Source organism: Neovison vison, chromosome 3 (genome assembly GCF_020171115.1).
Source record: "Neovison vison isolate M4711 chromosome 3, ASM_NN_V1, whole genome shotgun sequence".
Classification (NCBI taxonomy): domain Eukaryota; kingdom Metazoa; phylum Chordata; class Mammalia; order Carnivora; family Mustelidae; genus Neogale; species Neogale vison.
This window is the reverse complement of record NC_058093.1, coordinates 218,445,215-218,463,107: the sequence shown is the minus strand read 5'-3', so window position 1 is coordinate 218,463,107 and position 17,893 is coordinate 218,445,215. Positions and strand designations below refer to the sequence as shown.

Sequence of the window (17,893 nt, the reverse complement as noted above, 5' to 3'; positions counted from 1 at the left end):
GCAGTTGTGGATGTGGCTAATATTTGATCCAACCCTCCCACTGAGCAGATGAGAAGACGGAGGCTCACAGAGGGCAAGGCTTTTGCCTGAGAGTTCCAGCTTCCGGTAAATTCCCATGTGATTAAATATATGCCCATTTGATACATCAACCCTCCAGGTCTGTCTTTGTTGATAAGATCTGACTACAGGGCCTCAGAAACACCCATTCTCTCAACTGCAGATACATAGGGGAACACCTTCAAGTTCAGTGTTCCTTTAAATGATGTCAGATAACGGCTTTGGCAGTTTCAAAGCCCCAACATCAAACCTCAGACCGGAATTTCAATTGGTTACAAAACAAACAACCATATTTCCTGGATTCTAAGACACTACTGATTTTAACCTATACCACTAAATTGGCAAGATCTTCTCAGAAACAATTGAAAAACAAAACAAAACCAAACCATCACTACTTCAAATGTATACATAAACTGAAAGATCCGTTTGACTTTTAAAACCTTAAACTGAGGGGCACCTGGGTGGCTCAGGGGGTTAAAGTCTCTGCCTTCGGCTCAGGTCACGATCCTAGGGTCCTGGGATCGAGCCCCGAGTCGGGCTCTCTGCTCAACAGGAGCCTGCTTCCTCTTCTCTCTCTGCCTGTCTCTCTGCCTACTTGTGATCTCTGTCTGTCAAATAAATAAATAAAATCTTAAAAAAAAATAAAACCTTAAATTGAGAAAATTTTGAGGAAATATGGTCATTTGAGTGGCTTCTCCTCCAATAGCAGAGGAGTTTAAGCCACCTGGAGATGGTGAAAAGAAAGACACTAGAGGTCTGGCTGTACCCACCACTCTGCACATCACATGCTCTCTAACTGCAGGTAGATTTCTCTTTATGCACAGGATGTGCCCCTGAAAAGTTACAGGCTATCTACCCTTTTTTTTCTTCTTTAACCAGAAGTTTCACATATCCTTCAGTCTAGTCAGTCAGGATCTCAAAAGGCATCTGATCAGACTGCTGTCTGGTATAGGAATCCCTTTCACAATAGGTAAGCCCTGTGCCCTCTCTGGACCTCAATTTGCCTAGATGATTGGAATGACCTTAATTGTGAACTGATCCTCAAAGAATGCCCACAAAGGAGCAATGAGGTGAAGATGGAGTCAGGGGTATCCCTGCAAATAGCATGATGGGGTAAATGCTAACTCAGGCAATTCCCTCCTGACAGTGGAGGAAGAGCATGAGCCAGCTTCTAGTGACAGGGAAGCTGACCAAATGCCCAGTTTAAAGTACCAAATGGCACATCAAGGAAGCTTCAGTTCAAGGGCTTCACTTACCCTTCAGAAAACCCCTCTTTCTTTAAGGTGACCTGAGGGAGTCTCTGCAATCAAAAGAGCCCAATGAGAACAGTCTCTAGTGGCCCAACCCGCATTAGGATTCCACTAGGGATGGGGCCTCATTATTTATCACCAGGTGAAGCCACCCTATTGTTGAAACTTTTACTCTTAAAACTTTCTTCCCCGTGCAATGCCAAAATTTTCCTGGTAACATCTATCTATACTCCCAATACCCTCTTTTAAGGTGGCACAAATCTCAGTCAGACCAGTCTCATACTAGGCACACATGTGCTTATCCCTTTTCAACCACCCATCTTTACCTGGAAGGCCCTTCTCCCCTCTCCAAGTCAAAGCAACCCCTTCAGAGCCCAATATAACAATAAAAACCACAACTTCAAATACCAGCAGCAATAGCAGTTATCATTTATACAGCACTTACTTCTTAGGAATTTCTTCCTATTCCTATTTCATAATAACCCTACCATACCATTATCTCTATTTTCCAGAAGTAGAATCCAAGACTTAGCAAAGCTAAGTGCCTCACTCAAGGCCATATAGCTGGAAGTGACAGAGCTGGGAGTCAAACTCAGGCTTGCCTGACTCCACAGCCCACGCTCTTTTTTTTTTTTTTTTTTTTTTTACAGCCCACGCTCTTGACCCTTAAACTATACTCCTCTGTTCCTACAGGGTAAGCCCTCAGCCTCCACATAGCATCCACGCCTGCCCCGATTACATTAACTGTCCTCAAACCTGAAGACCTCTATCTTGACTTAGAATACCATTTCTCAAAGTTTTAAAACTGAGATCCACAATAAGAAATACATTTTATACTTAGATTTTACACATACACGTATAACTGAAATACATTTTATGAAATAATTTACTCTTACATGCACTCTGAAATTTTCATTTTAATTTTATATTATTCTAGTCTTTTTTTTTTTTTTTAAAGATTTTATTTATTTATTTGAGAGAGACAGTGAGAGAGAGCATGAGCGAGGGGAAGGTCAGAGAGCGAAGCAGACTCCCCATGGAGCTGGGAGCCTGATGTGGGACTCGACCCCGGGACTCCAGGATCACGCCCTGAGCCGAAGGCAGTCGTCCAACCAACCGCGCCACCCAGGCGTCCCACTTTTGTCCTTTTTTAATGCTAGTCCCAATCCCCTAAAACTGATTTCAGCAGTAATTCATTAATGAATCAAGAGATGAAACGAACACTTCATTACAACTTGCTCATATTGCTTAGCACTGTTCCTCCCTAACTGGACTGGTCTTGAACTTTTATAACTCCCACCAAGCATAGGTATTTAACAGGTGCCTGCTTGCTTTTCTTCATGGTATCATCACTTTCATATGAATTGCATTCAGGACTATAAGCCACTTCAGCCTATACCAATTTTATCTGTGCCACTAATAGCTCAGTGAGGCGGATCCCTCGCTAATTAATAGATTAATTACTATTTGGCACATGAGAAACTTGACCCAATCGGAGAGGTTATATGACTTGGGAAAAGTCACAAAGCTACTAAGTTAGGTGGTAGAACCAGCGCTTCCCCTCTGCCACAGTGATTCATATGCTGCTTTGGACTCCCCTGGGAAGACTGTGAGGAAATCAGCCGTTCTCCAGATGCCACTGTGGGGCTCTATCTTTGGTGCCCAAGTCCATGGAGACAGTCCATCCCCATCTCCAATGCTGCAACTGCCCCAGGGAGCAGCCTGCCTATAGCCAGCAATGCTCAGTGAGGCCAATATGCTGGATGGGCACAGCTCCCAAGCACTACCTCAGTAAGGAAATGGCAAGCCTGGGCAATGTGCTGTTTGCCGGCCACTCCCTCCTGAGGGAGAAAGGCAAAGAGCAGACAAAAGTGGGCAGCCAGGGGGTGACTGATCTCAGATTCTGTTGAGCTCTCAGGCTGAGCTAGACTTAGCTATGCTATGCCAGACCATGGCCCAAAGCAGCAGTGATGCTCTCCTGACCCCATGGTCTGTAGGCTCCCAGTTTCCTGGCCTTCTCCCCAAACTGAGAAGCCGAAGTTTGCAAGAGCTCAGAGGAACAAGGCCAGTTCCCCAGGCTATAAGACCAAAGACTGTTGGCTCTCTCCCTACTGGTCCTTCTAGCTGTCTGCCTTCTGCCTAAGCATACCTCAGCCCTTCTGGCTGGCAGTCAGCCAGGTATGGTCCCATGCCCCCTTTATCCGATGGTGGAAGACAAATCTTGGCCCCAAGGAACCACCAGTTTAATCTCCTTTTCCAAACCTCACTCTCCAACCCAAACAGAAAGCCTCTTCATTTGAAGAGAAACATAGCCCAAAAAGAAAGCCCAAGGTCATAGACTATAGGATTTGATTCTCCTCACCTCAACCACTGGAGGCCAGCTGGGGAATGGGGAGAGTGAACAGAGAGGGTACCTTGAAGCCAACCAACCTAGGTTTCCATTCCAGCTCCTCCACCTGGGAGACCCTGGGCAAAATACTCAAGTTCCCTGTCTCAAATTCCTCATCTTTAAGTGGGACCATAATACACACCTCAGATTTCATAGGACTGCAACAAGGAATAAATATATGTAAGGGCCCAGCCTGGTGAGCAGCCAGCAAATGGTAGCTATTAGGTGACTGGTATTTGCAGCTTACCTAGTACTTTCATATCCTTTTTCTCATCTGACTGGTCCACACACACAGACACATACACATGCAGCAGGGCAAATTATGCCCATTTTACCATGAAGCAATTGACGCCCAGAGAGATTAAGTAATTTACTTAATGACATAGAGACTGTAATTCCTGGCTTCTGATCCCAACTCTAGATCTTATTTTATAGCTGTCTGAAAGTGGGCAGGCTGCTCCCCTCTGAGAAGGTTCCCTGTCTGTAATATGGGGGCAATGCCAACTCCTTAGAGGGCAGCAGTAAAGATCACATGAGGCAGTAAGAGTGGACACATTTCCAGCACTGGCCATGAAGTAGCTCTGCCAAGTACTACATATGCACACAATTCCCCAAGGAAGTAGCTTTTATTATCTCCATTTAATAGACAAGAAAACTAAAGCTCAGCACGGTTGAGTAATCTGCCCAAGGTTACACAGCCTGGAAATGGAAGCTGCCACTTAAGCACTAAATTATCCAATAAATATAAAGTGTCTCACCACCTGGCCTCAATATAACCTAAAGGCCTCAGTGCCTGTCACATTCTCTTCTCTCTTTTTTAGCACCCAGCAGAGAATCACTACCCTCTGTGTTGAGAAGGGCAGGAATGAGCGACAAGAAAGTGTGGAAAACTGAGAAGTGGACATACAGAAAGAGCACAGCCAATGACAGATCCAGGGACAAGGGTGGGGGAGCTCCCCTCTCCCAGAGCTGGAAAAAGTGAGGATAAACAAAAGGCTGACCTACTTTGCATGCTGGGTAACAACCTCTGGAGTTCATTAACCTAAGAGGTGGTAATGACTGAAAGTATAAATAGCTTTTATCCCAGCTCCATAATAACCGATGATAGGAAACTGGAAAGCAAGAGAGGGTGGGTTGGAGCGGGGAGGGGTGCAAATGGCTGACAGTCAGGGCTGGGAAGACTGTGAGATCACCCAGTGAGACTACCTCCTCCCAGACAGCCATGGAGGCCTATAGCCCATAGAGTAAGTGATCTGCCTGAGGCCATGCTGTGAGTCAGTGTGGAAAAGGAAGATGGTCTGCAGCAGCGTGGCGCTCCCTCCTGCGGTCTGGCAGCCACTGACTTAAGGCTAGGGCAATGTCCAGGCTCTCTGTCTGGGTGAGAGTCTGGCTTGCTTCATTCTCCCCAATTCCCAGTGCAAACTAGTTCTGGTCCTGCCTCCCTTCCCCATAAGGAATTCCCTGGCTTTGCTCCTTCCAGACTGGGTGAGTACACAATGGTAAACAGGTTCTCTCCACCCTTCACTGGCCTTGGTGCCCTGGGCCTCTGCCCAGCTCTCCACTCTGTTCAGCTCCTCCCCTCTTGATGTCAGGCGGAAGAAATGGTTCCTTTAGGCAACAGCCTTGCTGGCTCCAAATAGCAAGGAACCCCCATTCCCCACCACCCCCCCACTCAGCTAGGGGCAGGCACAGACCATGGCAAAAACCCCCAGGGCAGCTCTCCCTGAGGACTGACTGCAGAAGGTTATGGAGACTATTCTCAGTAGAAAAGTTCCCTTCCCCAAACCCCTACCCTTAGCAGGCAGTGTAGTGTTTGAAACTTCCCACAGGCAACCAGGTCCCCAGATCACAATCTGACTGTGGGCACCCAGGGGTCATCCTGACTCACGTACAGCCCCCTCACCCATCCTTACCAAAACTGCTAGATCTTATTGATACATCTTAACAAATTAATTTTTGACTCACTGTTTGACTCACTGATTCCTTCCAGGCTCCCTACTGCCCTCCTTGTCCAACAGAAACCTAAGGCTCTGGCTCTCAGGCCCTCCTACTTTCTCTAAATATCCCTCTTCTTTCCCCAGCCCTATCTGTAGGTGGCCCTCTCCTGAAACCACCCTCCATCACCCCTACCCCCACTCCAATTCAGTCCCACTCATCTTCCAAGGCCTCATTCAGAACTCCCTCTCATGTCTACAAAGCCTTTCCTAACTACTCCAGGGACAGAACACAATCAGCTCCTCATTATATTCTATACACATTTCTCCAGGCCTGAATCTACAAAGAGAAGAATAAAATGCCCTTGAAGAGGTCAATCTGGCAGAGGAAACAGATGGGATGAGTGGATAACTGGTATATGTGGAAGTGCTATCACAGAACTATGTGGGAAGTGCTAGGAAACTACAAGAAGCCCCCAAGGTGGTGATAGTGGTTGGGGGGTTATTCAGGTAAAGCTTTAATGGGGAGCTGACTTCTAAGATGGTCTTCAAAGGGTGACAGGAAGTGGCCAGGGTGAGAAAGAAGAAAAGGCACAGCAGGCAGGAGACCCAGCATGAGCAAGCACAAGTTAACAGAAAAGGGCACGGCTTTAGGGAATGTGAGCAGTCTAGTGGAGCAGGTAAGGCTTCTCCACCCGACGATCGCTCTGCTGAGGCAGCATTCCATGAGAAGGTGTGCTCCTGGAGGGTTCTGCTCATCTCATTCTCCACAGTGTGTCCTGGGCCTAGAACAGAGCCTGTATGGAACTGGTGCCCAATAAATGTGTGCTGACAGAATCATTAGCTTTGTGATCTCAGGAATTCTGTGTTTCAGTTTTCTCCACAGTGAGATGGGAATACTATCTTCTACCTTGAGATCAGGTGGGTAAAATACAGAAAGTACTTGATAAAGAACATTTCCTCTCTGGCCTGATACCAGCTCTGGATCTTCCTTGAAGCCCAGCACAAGGCTGAACACAGATGTGCTTGATGACAGCCTTTTATAACATTACAGTTCTAATACTCAATTAATGTAACCTAATATCTGTTAGAGCACTTACCAGGCACTTGCTATGAAACAGACATGGTACTCAGCACTTAACTTACATTATTTCATTTAATCCTGACAACAAGCCTATGAAATAGGTCCTCTAATTATCACCCCTCAACCCCCACCACCTTCCAAAGATGAAGAAACATGTTTTCAGCAAGCCAGTAACTATCAAAGGTCCAAGGTGAGCAGAAGATAGTCCTGGGTGATGAATTCAGGCCCCATTCTTCTCCTACTCTGTCACTCAACTCCAGCACAGAGTGCTGACCACTGGCCTGTGGGCACACTAGCCCCGATCCCAGGGAACTTGGTGGACTCACAGCCATAAACTGTGATGCTTGGCAAGTCACTTTACCTCTCTGAGATTTGGTATCTCCCTCTGTAAAATGGGGATTATGATGGTCCAGCCTGGTCCACCATGCAGGCTTCTCTGTACAATGGCACTATCATGCGACTATGCTGGGAGGATGGAAGGGGTCACTCAGAGGCAGGACAGGAAGCCTGGGATGAAAGTCCACATGGAGTATATAGAAGGAGGGTGGTGGCAATTATGATGCAAGTTCTGATTTCTTCTCCAAGTGACTGTCATTACCCAGGAGGGCTGAGACCCCAAGCAGCAATATGGTTGTTGGCTTCAAGTTGAATTTTTCAGCAGACACACCTCTATTTTCACTTCTGTTTTATCTTCACAGACCAAAGAGAAGGAAGATCAGATCCTCTAAGCCAGGGTCACCTGAGGACTCTGTTCCAAATGACTCAAAGAGGAACTGATTGGGGAGGGGGGGATTTCCCAGCTTGCCCTGGGAGGTCAGAAAGCTCCAGACCACAAGCTGAGTGGGACTCCTTACCCCTGAGGCCCCAAGTGTGGTAAGCAGAGAACATGAAGGAATCTGGATCTTCACCATTATGCCAAAGGTCTGAATTCACACAATTCACACTCGAATTGTAAGAGCCACCCTGTACCTTTACTTTGTGGCACACACTATGCTGGGTGTTTACCAACATCACCTCTCTTTATCTTCATAACACCTCCTCTTCTCCCAGGGCCACCAACTGGCCATTTACCTCAGAGGGGTCACATGACTAGAAAGTGACAGAGCCAGGACTTGAAATCAGGTCTGCTGGTAGACCTCTTGAACCCAGGCTCTCCTGGTCCCAGATTTAGTTTCTCCCTTTTTGTGAAACCAAGACAGAAGGGGAAGGAAAAGAAGCAGCATCCTCCAAAACTGTTTGGCTGGGAAAGATCACTCCCGGACACACAGAGCCCAGGGTCCAGACTGCACTCTGGAGGAACAAGAGTTCTCCACACTATGTTCCTGGGCCCCCTCACTGGCCAGCTGGTCTTGCCTTGTCTTAGGGTACATGTGAGGAACTGTGTTTGGAGGTCTGGGACAGAAAGTGTACCATTCATCACACCTCAAACAACTTGAGATGCCTACCAGGAGAAGCACAGACACTTATGGTTGGACTGAAGTCCTAAAGCTGGGACAGGGAGGAGCCAAAGAGGTCACATAGTGGCCGCCAGCTCTGGTAAGATAGAAAACTGGAAATGAGGACTCTTGGGTTCCAGGCCCAATTCCATCACTTGCCTAACTTTGGTTTCCTCGGCTGTAAACAGGGAAAATAAAACTTACCCTACAGATTTCCAATTGCTCCTGTAAGGACTACCACAAGACAATGGGAATGAAAGCACTTTGCACACTAAGGAGCTAGACAAAGGAAAGTATCCCTTGATTTGATTACACTCCTGAAAACATGGGGGCTACTGGTCCTACACACAAAGAGAGGTCCTCTACAGGAAGAACAGAGCATGCTGGAAGACTGGCCTCTGTGGGCTGTGCCATGACGACCCTATGCACTTGCATGGTACCTCATAAAAAAGCACTTTTCATATACTTCAAGGTCAGTCTCAGAATGTTAGAAGCAAAAGAGCTCTTCAGCATCATCCCATTAAAACTGCCTTGGTTTATATGTGAGGGAAACTGAGGCTTACAAAGATTAAACAACTTTCTCAAGGTCAACAACTAGTTAGGGATCCAACGAGGAGGCTCGGGGACTCAGATCTCCTGACCCCTGTTCAGCAGTCTTTGTATATGCTATGCTCCTAATCCAGTTATCTCATTTGATCCTCACGATCCTTTTGCACACAGGCCACACCTTTAATTACTTATTGAATATCTGAATTCCTTGCTAGGCTCTAAGTCCCTTGGAGGGCAGGACCAGGTCTGCATTCCCCTAGCCAAGCACACAGCTTGCACACATAGTAAGAGCTCAGTGAGAAACAGGGAGCATCAGTCTCATGGTCAGGAGAGGGGACATACCTAAGTCACATACCGTAAGGGTCAGTGGTGGAGCCAACACCAGCACCTTGACTCCTGTGCCTCATTCACAGTCTTTTCCCACTACTGGCCTAAACCCACATTTCCAGCCAGAATCTTTCACCTCTGAGAAATGACTGGCGATGCCCCTAAGTGCTAAGGTGTTCACCTTCTTATAGGTACAGGACTTATTTCCACTTGGCCCAGCTGAGGACCCAGCTCCAGGAATAGGATAAAGACTCAGGGTGAGATCAAGCTGGCCCTGGCTGCCATCTGCGCAGACTTGATCAGTTTATCTATACCCAAAGCCCCACATCTACCCTCTCCAGCTGCATGCCACCTTATGGCTGGTTTTCCATGCCCTCAGGCATTTCCCCTCTCTCTTTGGAGAAGAGAGAGCTCTCCTTGTAGCTTTCTTTGCCATCCAATATGTTTACCCGGCAGAGAGCACAAAGCTCAGTACCACTCACCCAGCCCCTCCCAACCAGGCCAGCTATCCCGCTCTCCTACTGGAGAGAGACAAAGAACCCCTTGATGTGTTCTGGGCATACCAGCCATGCCAGGCACCTTGGGGAGCCTGAGGCTGTGACAAGGCAAAGTCAGCAGCAGCCCAATGTCCACTTCAGAGGAAGGCTGCAGCTGGCCTACCCTCCCTGTGGTCAAAGGGCCCTAGTATGGGTTCTGTGAGAGGCCAGGGCCACTTCAGCTTGTCCCAAGCCTTCCCAATTCCCCATCAGTCCACAAAGCCAGTCAGGCATCAAGCCTTGCTGATTTGCTGGCTTCTTCATCCTCATAGCTCCAAACCTCTTCCACGCCTCTCCATAGCCCTTCTGGGCTATCCTGAACTCCCTCAACTGATCTCACTGCTTGTGGTCCAGCTGCTCTCTATACCAGCACCAGACTGACCTTGATGAAACAAAGGAGGCCTCAGTCTGACACTGAAGGTTAGGCATGGTCCTCCCAACCTATTTTCCTAGTCTCCCCCTGCTTCACATCCTCCTCCTGCCTTGTTCTCCTCTTGTCACCTCTGCTCTTGGTACACTACATTTCTCAAACAGCCAGTTTTTAGGGGGACTTTGCAGATAGGTACCCACCCACCCAATGAAATGCCCTTCCTTGCTCCTTCTGAGGCGTGGATCAAATGTCACTTCATTCTGGGCTTCTATAGATGGAGCTGGCTGCCTCTTCCTATATATTTCAAAGAAACCACACACCTCAACTATAGTCTTTATTGCTCAACACTGTAATGATTTGTCTGTGGTTCTATTTTCCAACAAGTCTGTGATCCTCTTGAGGGCAACAAGACACAAATGCTTTGTTCAGTTCTGTATCCTTTGTCCCAATCACAGGGGCTGACAGAGTGATGCTCAATGTTTGGTAGGGGTGCCTGGGTGGCTCAATGGGTTAAAGCCTCTGCTGTCAGCTCAGGTCATGATCCCAGGGTCCTGGGATCTGCGCAGCATCAGGTTCTCTGCTCAGCAGGGAGCCTGCTTCCCGCCACCCGCCCCCTGGCCGCCTGCCTGTCTACTTGTGATCTCTACCAAATAAATAAATAAACAATCTTTTAAAAATAAATAAATAATAAATAAATGTTTGGTAAATAAACTCACTACTAAGATGGATAAGCTGGCAAAAAAGTAAGCCTTGGCTTTCTCTCCCAGTCTCTTGAGTCTGCTGCCTACTTCCCTACCTGATGAGCAGTGAAGAACTAAGCTGTGACAGTCTCAGAGGAGCTTCAGAGGGCGTGCAGAGGCTGGGGTGGGATGAAGAAGGGAAAGAGAAAGGTGAGCTAGATTAAAGCCAAACTTGGCAGCTGCCCTGAAATCCTGGATAGGAGGCTTCTAAGCAGGTGAAGCATCAGGAGTGTTGGTTTGCCAGTGGGGCAGACAGGACAGTTTCCTCCCTGCCAGGGAGGGTCATTGGGCCTGGAAGAGCAAAGCCTCTAAAGGAGGGTCCTCCCCTCTCCCCTCGTGTGTACTGCCTGCAGGATAAAGTAATCAGCTAGGGCACTGACAATAGGTGGATAATGGCTGGGTTCTGCTCTGGTGGACAATGTATCCTAGCCTGGAGGCTCAAATGGCTGAGAGTCAGGAAGAGAATGGGCAGTGAGTGACATGTAGGGTAGCACTGGGCTACCCTAATCAGAAGATCTGGGATTCCTCCTTAATTTGGCTCCACTGTTAACTAACTGCAAGGCTTTTCCAAACATGGGATTCCTCACCTGTACAGGAAGCATAATACTGCCTTAGCTACAAAGAAACAAAGGCACAGAATGGATATCAAAGTCAGATGGCCATTCAGCAGTATTTTGGGGTCAACAGCAATGCAGCATGGACTCTGGCCTATGGGAGGGCTAGACCAGGCTTCATCTTGTCTTGCTTCCAGGGCCTCCCAAGGATCTTTCTCACTGGGTCCTTCTCTGACCTGGCTGGCTATGGACTTTTGCTGTCCTAAGACCTACCTTGCCCTCCACACCAGGATGGGGAGGTAGCTAAGTTCCTGCTAACTCCTGCTCTGGGTGTGGGGGCCTCAGGGACTAGTGAGCACCTGTCATCTGCCTGCTGTCACCTAAGCAAGGCTTAGTCACTGCATTTAGCATTGAGAAACAGGTTCTAGACCTAGTTCTGCCATTTACCAGCTGGCAAACCTCAGAAACTTTCTTCTCAGATCTTTGGTATGCTCACCATAGGTGCCACCTTCTCAGAATGGCGATAACTACCCCTCTCAGGGGAAAGTTAGGGTACAACACTGGTTACAGTTCACTCCTGCTCACAGGGGAATGAACCCCACTGACATTCATCACTGTATCTAGAGATGCAAGTAGAAAATGAAAAAGACATAACCACTAGCCACTCCAATCTTAAAAACGAGCAAGAACAGGGTTTCCTGGCTAGCTCAGTCAGAAGAGCATGCAACTCTTGATCTCAGGGTAATGGGTTCAAGCCTCATGCTGGGTATAGAGATTACTGAAAAAAGAAAGGAGGAGAAGCAGCAGCAGCAGAAGCAGCAGCAAGAACATTCACTGAGCACCTACAGTGTGCTAGACTCTTTTCAAACATCAATTCCTGTAAACCTCACAAAAACCCCTGCAAAAATAAGTATTATCACAACCATTTCACAGTGAGAAACTGAGGCCTAGTAAAGTGAAGTAACATGTCCAAAGTCACAAAGACAAACAGACTCCAGAGTTTTTGTGTAAAGAGGGAAACACAAAGCATCTTTTTTCCCCCACCTCAGTGTAAACAGATGGGGTGGCTGGACCAGAGCCAGGCCTCACTGGTCCTCTGGAGGTTCTGTTTCAGACCCAGATGCTGGGAGGATAAAACATCAAGTAGGCTCCACCACCTTATCTCTTTCCCACAGCTTAGGATTTCTTAGCAGGCGGACACACAGGCACCTTCCCAGGGCAGCAGATGGTGCACTGGTCTCCTGCTTCACCAAGTCAAACCTTGTCTAAGGCCCCAGAACACCCACAAAGGCCACCAACCAGATTTTCCTTTGAAGCTAGAGAAAGAGAAAATGGACGGCCTATGGTTTAGAGTCACAGACCAGGGCTCCACATCTGCAGCTGCCTCCTTCCAGATGGACCACCCAGGGACCACTCCATTGCCAGTTCCATGCTCTCCTGGGAACCATAATGCTCAAGAAATGAGGATGCTCTGAACTTATAAGCTGGAGAAGGTGGTGGGAAGGCAGGGAGACAGGCTCTGGCCTGCCAGCAGGGCCCTGGCCCTGCCCCAACAAAAACTGGCATAGACCAAACTATAGGGATGCCAATTAAGCCAGTTCTATGATTTCCAAAGCCACAGGGCTGCCATAGTTGGCTAGGAATAGTGGAGGGCCCAGGGGACAGGAGAACTGAATCAGCAGAAGACAATACTACTGTTCCAGATGTTTCTCTCTGGACCCAGCTCAGATCCCTCTCTCCCCTAGCAGGAAGCCAACACCCACGGGATCCCAGAAAGCATAGCTCCTCACCTCATCTGGCCTGCAGCACTGAGCAGACTGAAACTGGGTGGGAAGCTCCAGCCTTAGCAGGCCAGTCCTGGCAATCACATGGGAAAAGACCCAGGTCAGGAACCCACCTCTCTCAGGCCATCTCCCTTGGCCCAGAAGACCTGGTATCCAACTGGTATCCTTCCTTCTCTAACTACCTCCTTTATGCTACAGAAAGACCTTTCCCATATAGATATGTTCTTTCTACCCCAAAATGATAGGAATGGTAACACCACTCTTCCCACCCTTTCCTGCTGCAAACACTTCTTTTTCCTCCTCTGGTCCGTCCAGGGCTTCAACAACCAGGTCAGCCCCCAGCCAAGCCAAATGAACTAATGCTGTCATCACCTCCATCTATATCCATGCCAACCACAGGGCCCTTCCCTGGCTGGTTGCTTTCTTGTCTCTCCTTACTTACTGGCTAATGCTCACAAGAAATCAGAGACTATTACAGGCTTACCAAAGATATCCTGTAGAGTAGGCTCAAAAGACAGACAAGTGAAGAACTGTAAAGGGCCTAGGGCTGGGAATCAGGAGTTCTTGGCTCATTTTCTGGTTCTGATTCTAACAGACTGAAGAGGTGAGGCTAATCACTTCTCTCAGGCCTCAGTTTACCTATCTGTATGATGATAGCCATCTCTAAGGTCTTCTGACTTGAAATGTCTGTCAGTAAATGTCATTCAGTAAATACATACTAAATACATACTTCTCTGCAGGCCTGAGTAGAAAAAGGTGATTAAGCCTGGTCCCAGCCCTCAAGCTGGTCATTCTAACAAACGGGTGACGATAGCATATTCTTACCCTTGTTGGCCTGTCCTTGTTAGCCTCCTACACTGCTGAGCTAAGTCGGGGAAGATGAGGGCAGGCAGGTTCCTGCGAAGAACCTTCTGTTCCACCTATCCGGCACCTGATTTTCTGCTGGGGCCATAGGCCATATTAATGGATGGTGAAGGCAATGGAAACTGTCCTGACCTAGGAATCAGAAACCTTGGACTCATTAGTTCTGCCAACTAATAAGCTATGTGATCTTAAGAGGCCCCTCTGAGCCTGAGTTTCCTCATCTGTAAGAGTAAGGGCTAAGCTGGGTCAATCTCTTGAGATCCTTTCCAATTTTAACAGTCTATGATTTTACAATCTACTCATGCTGGTCACATAACAGTTACCTGAGCAGGGTAGCCTCTGATCTGCTTTCTTCCCCACCTCCTAAGCCCCTGGCAACTGCCAAAACTGACCATCTTGAGACAACCTTTGGTCCAGGGTGGCTGAAATGGACCTTTAATCTGGAGCCAGAGTCCCTGCCCTCTCCATGCAGCCATCAGTGCTAATGTTTCACTTCTCTGGGATAGCACATGGACTCCTAGCCCTTAACCACGAGATTAGCTTTAGAGCAGTCACCCTGAAACTTCCCATAACTTCCCCTCCTCTGGCCTTGGGCTTTTGGCTTCTTTGGAACCACAATATAAACTAAGGGAACAGTCAAGTTTTCAGACACCAGAGACTTTAGGTTGATCAACAGGGTCAAGAAAATGAGGCAGGGAGAGAGGAGGGAACCTGGAATCCCACCTCAGCCCCAGTTCTATAAACCCAGTGATGAGGAGGGCATTTGCAAAGCATGGGTTTGTGGCTGGAGTGTGGGAGAAGACAGATGTCTGGCTGCCTGGTGAGGGAATACAGCCAAAGGGAGGTGCTCCCACTGGGGCGTCTCTCTGTTCATAAATGCCAGAGGTACGCCCTCATTTTTCTCATCAATTCTCAGATCCTTAGAAGGAAAAGAAAGGAAACTGACATTTTTCTAGGCCACTACATGGGTCAGGCACTGTGCTAGGCACTGTCATATACATGAATTCATTTAATTCCCACAATAATCTTGGGAGTACATGTTACTGTTGTCCTTTATGGTGAGCACAGGCTCAGAGATTCAGGATCTTGCCCAAGGTCACACAGCCAGCAAGTATGATATTTTTCCCAAGTCTGGCCTTTTCCCCTGTATCACACTGCTCTGTACCCTGATATCTGGTTAACTGCCTATAAGAATGTAGTAGGAATTCTCACCTCCTAGAACTCACCAGCAAATCTAAACTCTTTCTTTCAAGAACCCATAAATGCAACTGGTAACTCCTTTCCCACTTCTCAAGACCCCATCCCTCTCAGGGCCCTGATCCCTAGTGACTGCTCCTCAATTCAAAAAACACACCCTAAGTCTCCTTTGGTTTCTCAAAAGCTAATCCCTAAGGAGCTGTGACAAAGCATCAAATCAAGGTGAGGCATCAGAATACGGGGTGCTCTTCTGTGAGCAAGTGGGTAGAGGCTGGAAGAGACAGATCCAGTGGGTAGGAGAGAACTCTCCTTAGGGGAGGGAGCTACATTTCTCCAAAGGAGAAGCAGGCCTAGTAAATACAAGGCTTTAGGACTGGGTACAATCCCGGAAGTGACCTTTATGGGGCTGCTCGTGTGGGTGGGGTTCTTAACACATGGTAAAGGCACTTTCCTAAGTCATAAGAGGGGCTGGGGCAGCCTTGGACAGTCAGAGAAAGGGAGAAAGGATCATATGGAGTAGGGTTCTGGCTGAGTCCCGTGGGCCCCCTGTTGTGTGAATCTCTCTGTTGAAGGGGAGGTGCACCATGAGGGAGCCTTGTCAGTTTTGTGCAGAACACTAGTCTCATGTGACAGGACAGCTGGGATGGGAGTGGGGTCTGGAGTCTATCCTTCTTAAGGGGACCGCGAGCCTATACATATGATCTCTGTGCGGACCAGGTTCAGAGGGCTCTGTAGGGCAATGTGACTGCCCAGTAACCCAGCTTGGAGAGAAGATGCTGCCTCACATTTCTCTGCCTGCCAGCTGGATCCTGGATGCTCTGGGGTGGGGGATCAGGGTGCAATACAGAAGGACCCTGCTCTATGACTGCCCCCTTGAGTCAGTGTTTTGGGAGGAGGTGAGTGTTTCCACAGCATACACAGAGGCAACCAACAGACCGTCCTGGAGGTGAGGCACTGTCACCCTGCAGGAACTGGGAAGGGGGAGTGTCTGCCCACCTGTTGCCAGTGACAAAGAAATCTGCCTCTAAAGGGGGAGGAGAGCATTCTGTGACCCTTCCCTGAACGGAAGGGACTCTCTGCCCCAGGGTGGGACTGTCTGGGAGGGAGCTGATCAATGTCAGTCCAGTCCACCCAGAAGTCTGCGTGTCTTGAGGTAAGGGTCAGTCTGTCCTGGAGTGGAATGAGGGCAGGGCGGTCTGTCCCTTTGAAGTCCTGTCTGCCTAAGGTATCTCCCTGGTGTGGGGGTAGCAGGGTCGCTACAGGGCGTCTGTGGGTCTTGAGGGATGGGGGTGGAGAGGATATCTGTCGGGGGAGGGGCAGCCATCTGGGAGTCTCCAAGGTGCGGGGTGGGGGGCGTTAGGCACAGTCAATCAGGCCTAAGGCCGCGGTGGCAGCAGTGGGGCTGGGCCGCGGTGGCAGCGACGGGGCTGGGCCAGGTGTCTGTCGTTCCTGTCTCGCCGTTGGGAGGAGGGCACTGTGGGCGCTTCCTGGGGGCGGGTCAATGTGTCTGGAGGGCGGGGGTAAGGGGGAGGTAGGACTGGCCGGTCTGTCCTTAGGTCGTTAGGGGCTCGCGAGTGAGGGGCGGTTCAGTCCTTCTAGGCAGGAGGTGGGGGTGGGGCAGGGAGGGGAGGGTCGGTGGTCCCAGGCTGGGACGGGAACATGTCGGTCCGTCCAGAGGGAGGCTCTGTCCGCGTCTAGGGCCCCCGCGCGGATTCCGCACCCAGCCCCGGCCCTCGGCCCCGAGCCCCGGAGCTACTCACGCGCCCTCCGCGCCCTGCGAGCCCACGATGAAGCCGAACTTGTCGATGCGGCGTTCGGCGAAGCCGTTGGCCTCCGAGTCCGAGCCGAGAGAGCTGAGTTCGTCGGCGGCTGCGGCGTCGGGGCCCGGGGCCAGGCTCTCCCGGGTCCCCGACAGACTCCCTTCGGCCGCGGGCGCGTGCGGCCCGTTCTCTCCACGGCTCTTCGCCATCCCGGCCGCGCCCGCCGCCTCAGCCCCAGCGGCCACCTCAGCCACCTCAGCCGCCTCAGCCTCCGGGCCGCCGCCGACGCCGCCGACGCCCCGCCCACGCGCCGCGCCCATTGGCCGCCGCAAGGCCAGGGGCGGGGCCCTAGGCCCTCTCGGGAGCTTCCCCCCACGCCCAATGGGCGCCGTGGACCCCAGGGCCCGCCCACCTCCCTTAGACTGGCGCCAACCTACTCGACGTGAGGGGGCGGGGCAGCCGTCACCGGGAGCCCACCCCCCCGGGCTGTCAATCAACAGAGCTTACCTGAAAGAACTCCCAGGGCCTTTCCGGTTGTCCCAGCCCGCCTGTCACCGGCAAACGCCGCTCAGTCAGAAGCTGAGGAAGTGCGCTGGGGATTCCGCATCTGCCTCCTGAATCCCTGGCTCCTCTCCAAGAGATATGGGAAGGGATGGTTTCACCCATTCATTTATGAGTCGCTCTGGGAATACCCAGGATGGACTGAAGATTCGAGGACTCGCCCAGAGACTCAGTGGCTTAAAGACCCAGGCTGAGCTAGAAGTTTTGGCGCCCCTGCTCACTGCTTTTAGGGCTTTAAATTAGCTCTTGGGAGACCTATTTAATAAGAATAATGACCAGCGTTCTTTGAGCTACTTATTGCCCCAAATTCTATATAGTTTCTTCTGTAATCTTTTTGCCAACAGCTTGAGACATAACCTACCATAAAAATCACCCATTTAAAGTGTATAATTCAATGGTTTTAGGCATATTTGTGGAGCTGTGCAACTATCACCACAACCTAATTTTAGAACATTTTCATCACCCCCAAAACAAATTCCTATCCATTAGCAGTCACTCCCC

General features: G+C 49.5%; 1 protein-coding gene across 1 annotated transcript in view; it reads right to left on the bottom strand.

Annotated features, from left to right (window-relative positions):
- TBC1D10A (TBC1 domain family member 10A) overlaps nt 1-17,086 on the bottom strand; it is a 31,003-nt gene extending 13,917 nt beyond the window's left edge. Inside the window, exon 1 of the mRNA XM_044243930.1 lies at nt 16,832-17,086. Within this exon, the coding sequence (XP_044099865.1) occupies nt 16,832-17,040 (209 nt within the window). The 5' untranslated portion in view covers nt 17,041-17,086. The remainder of the gene's footprint in view (nt 1-16,831) is intronic.
- Nucleotides 17,087-17,893: the final 807 nt, after the last annotated feature.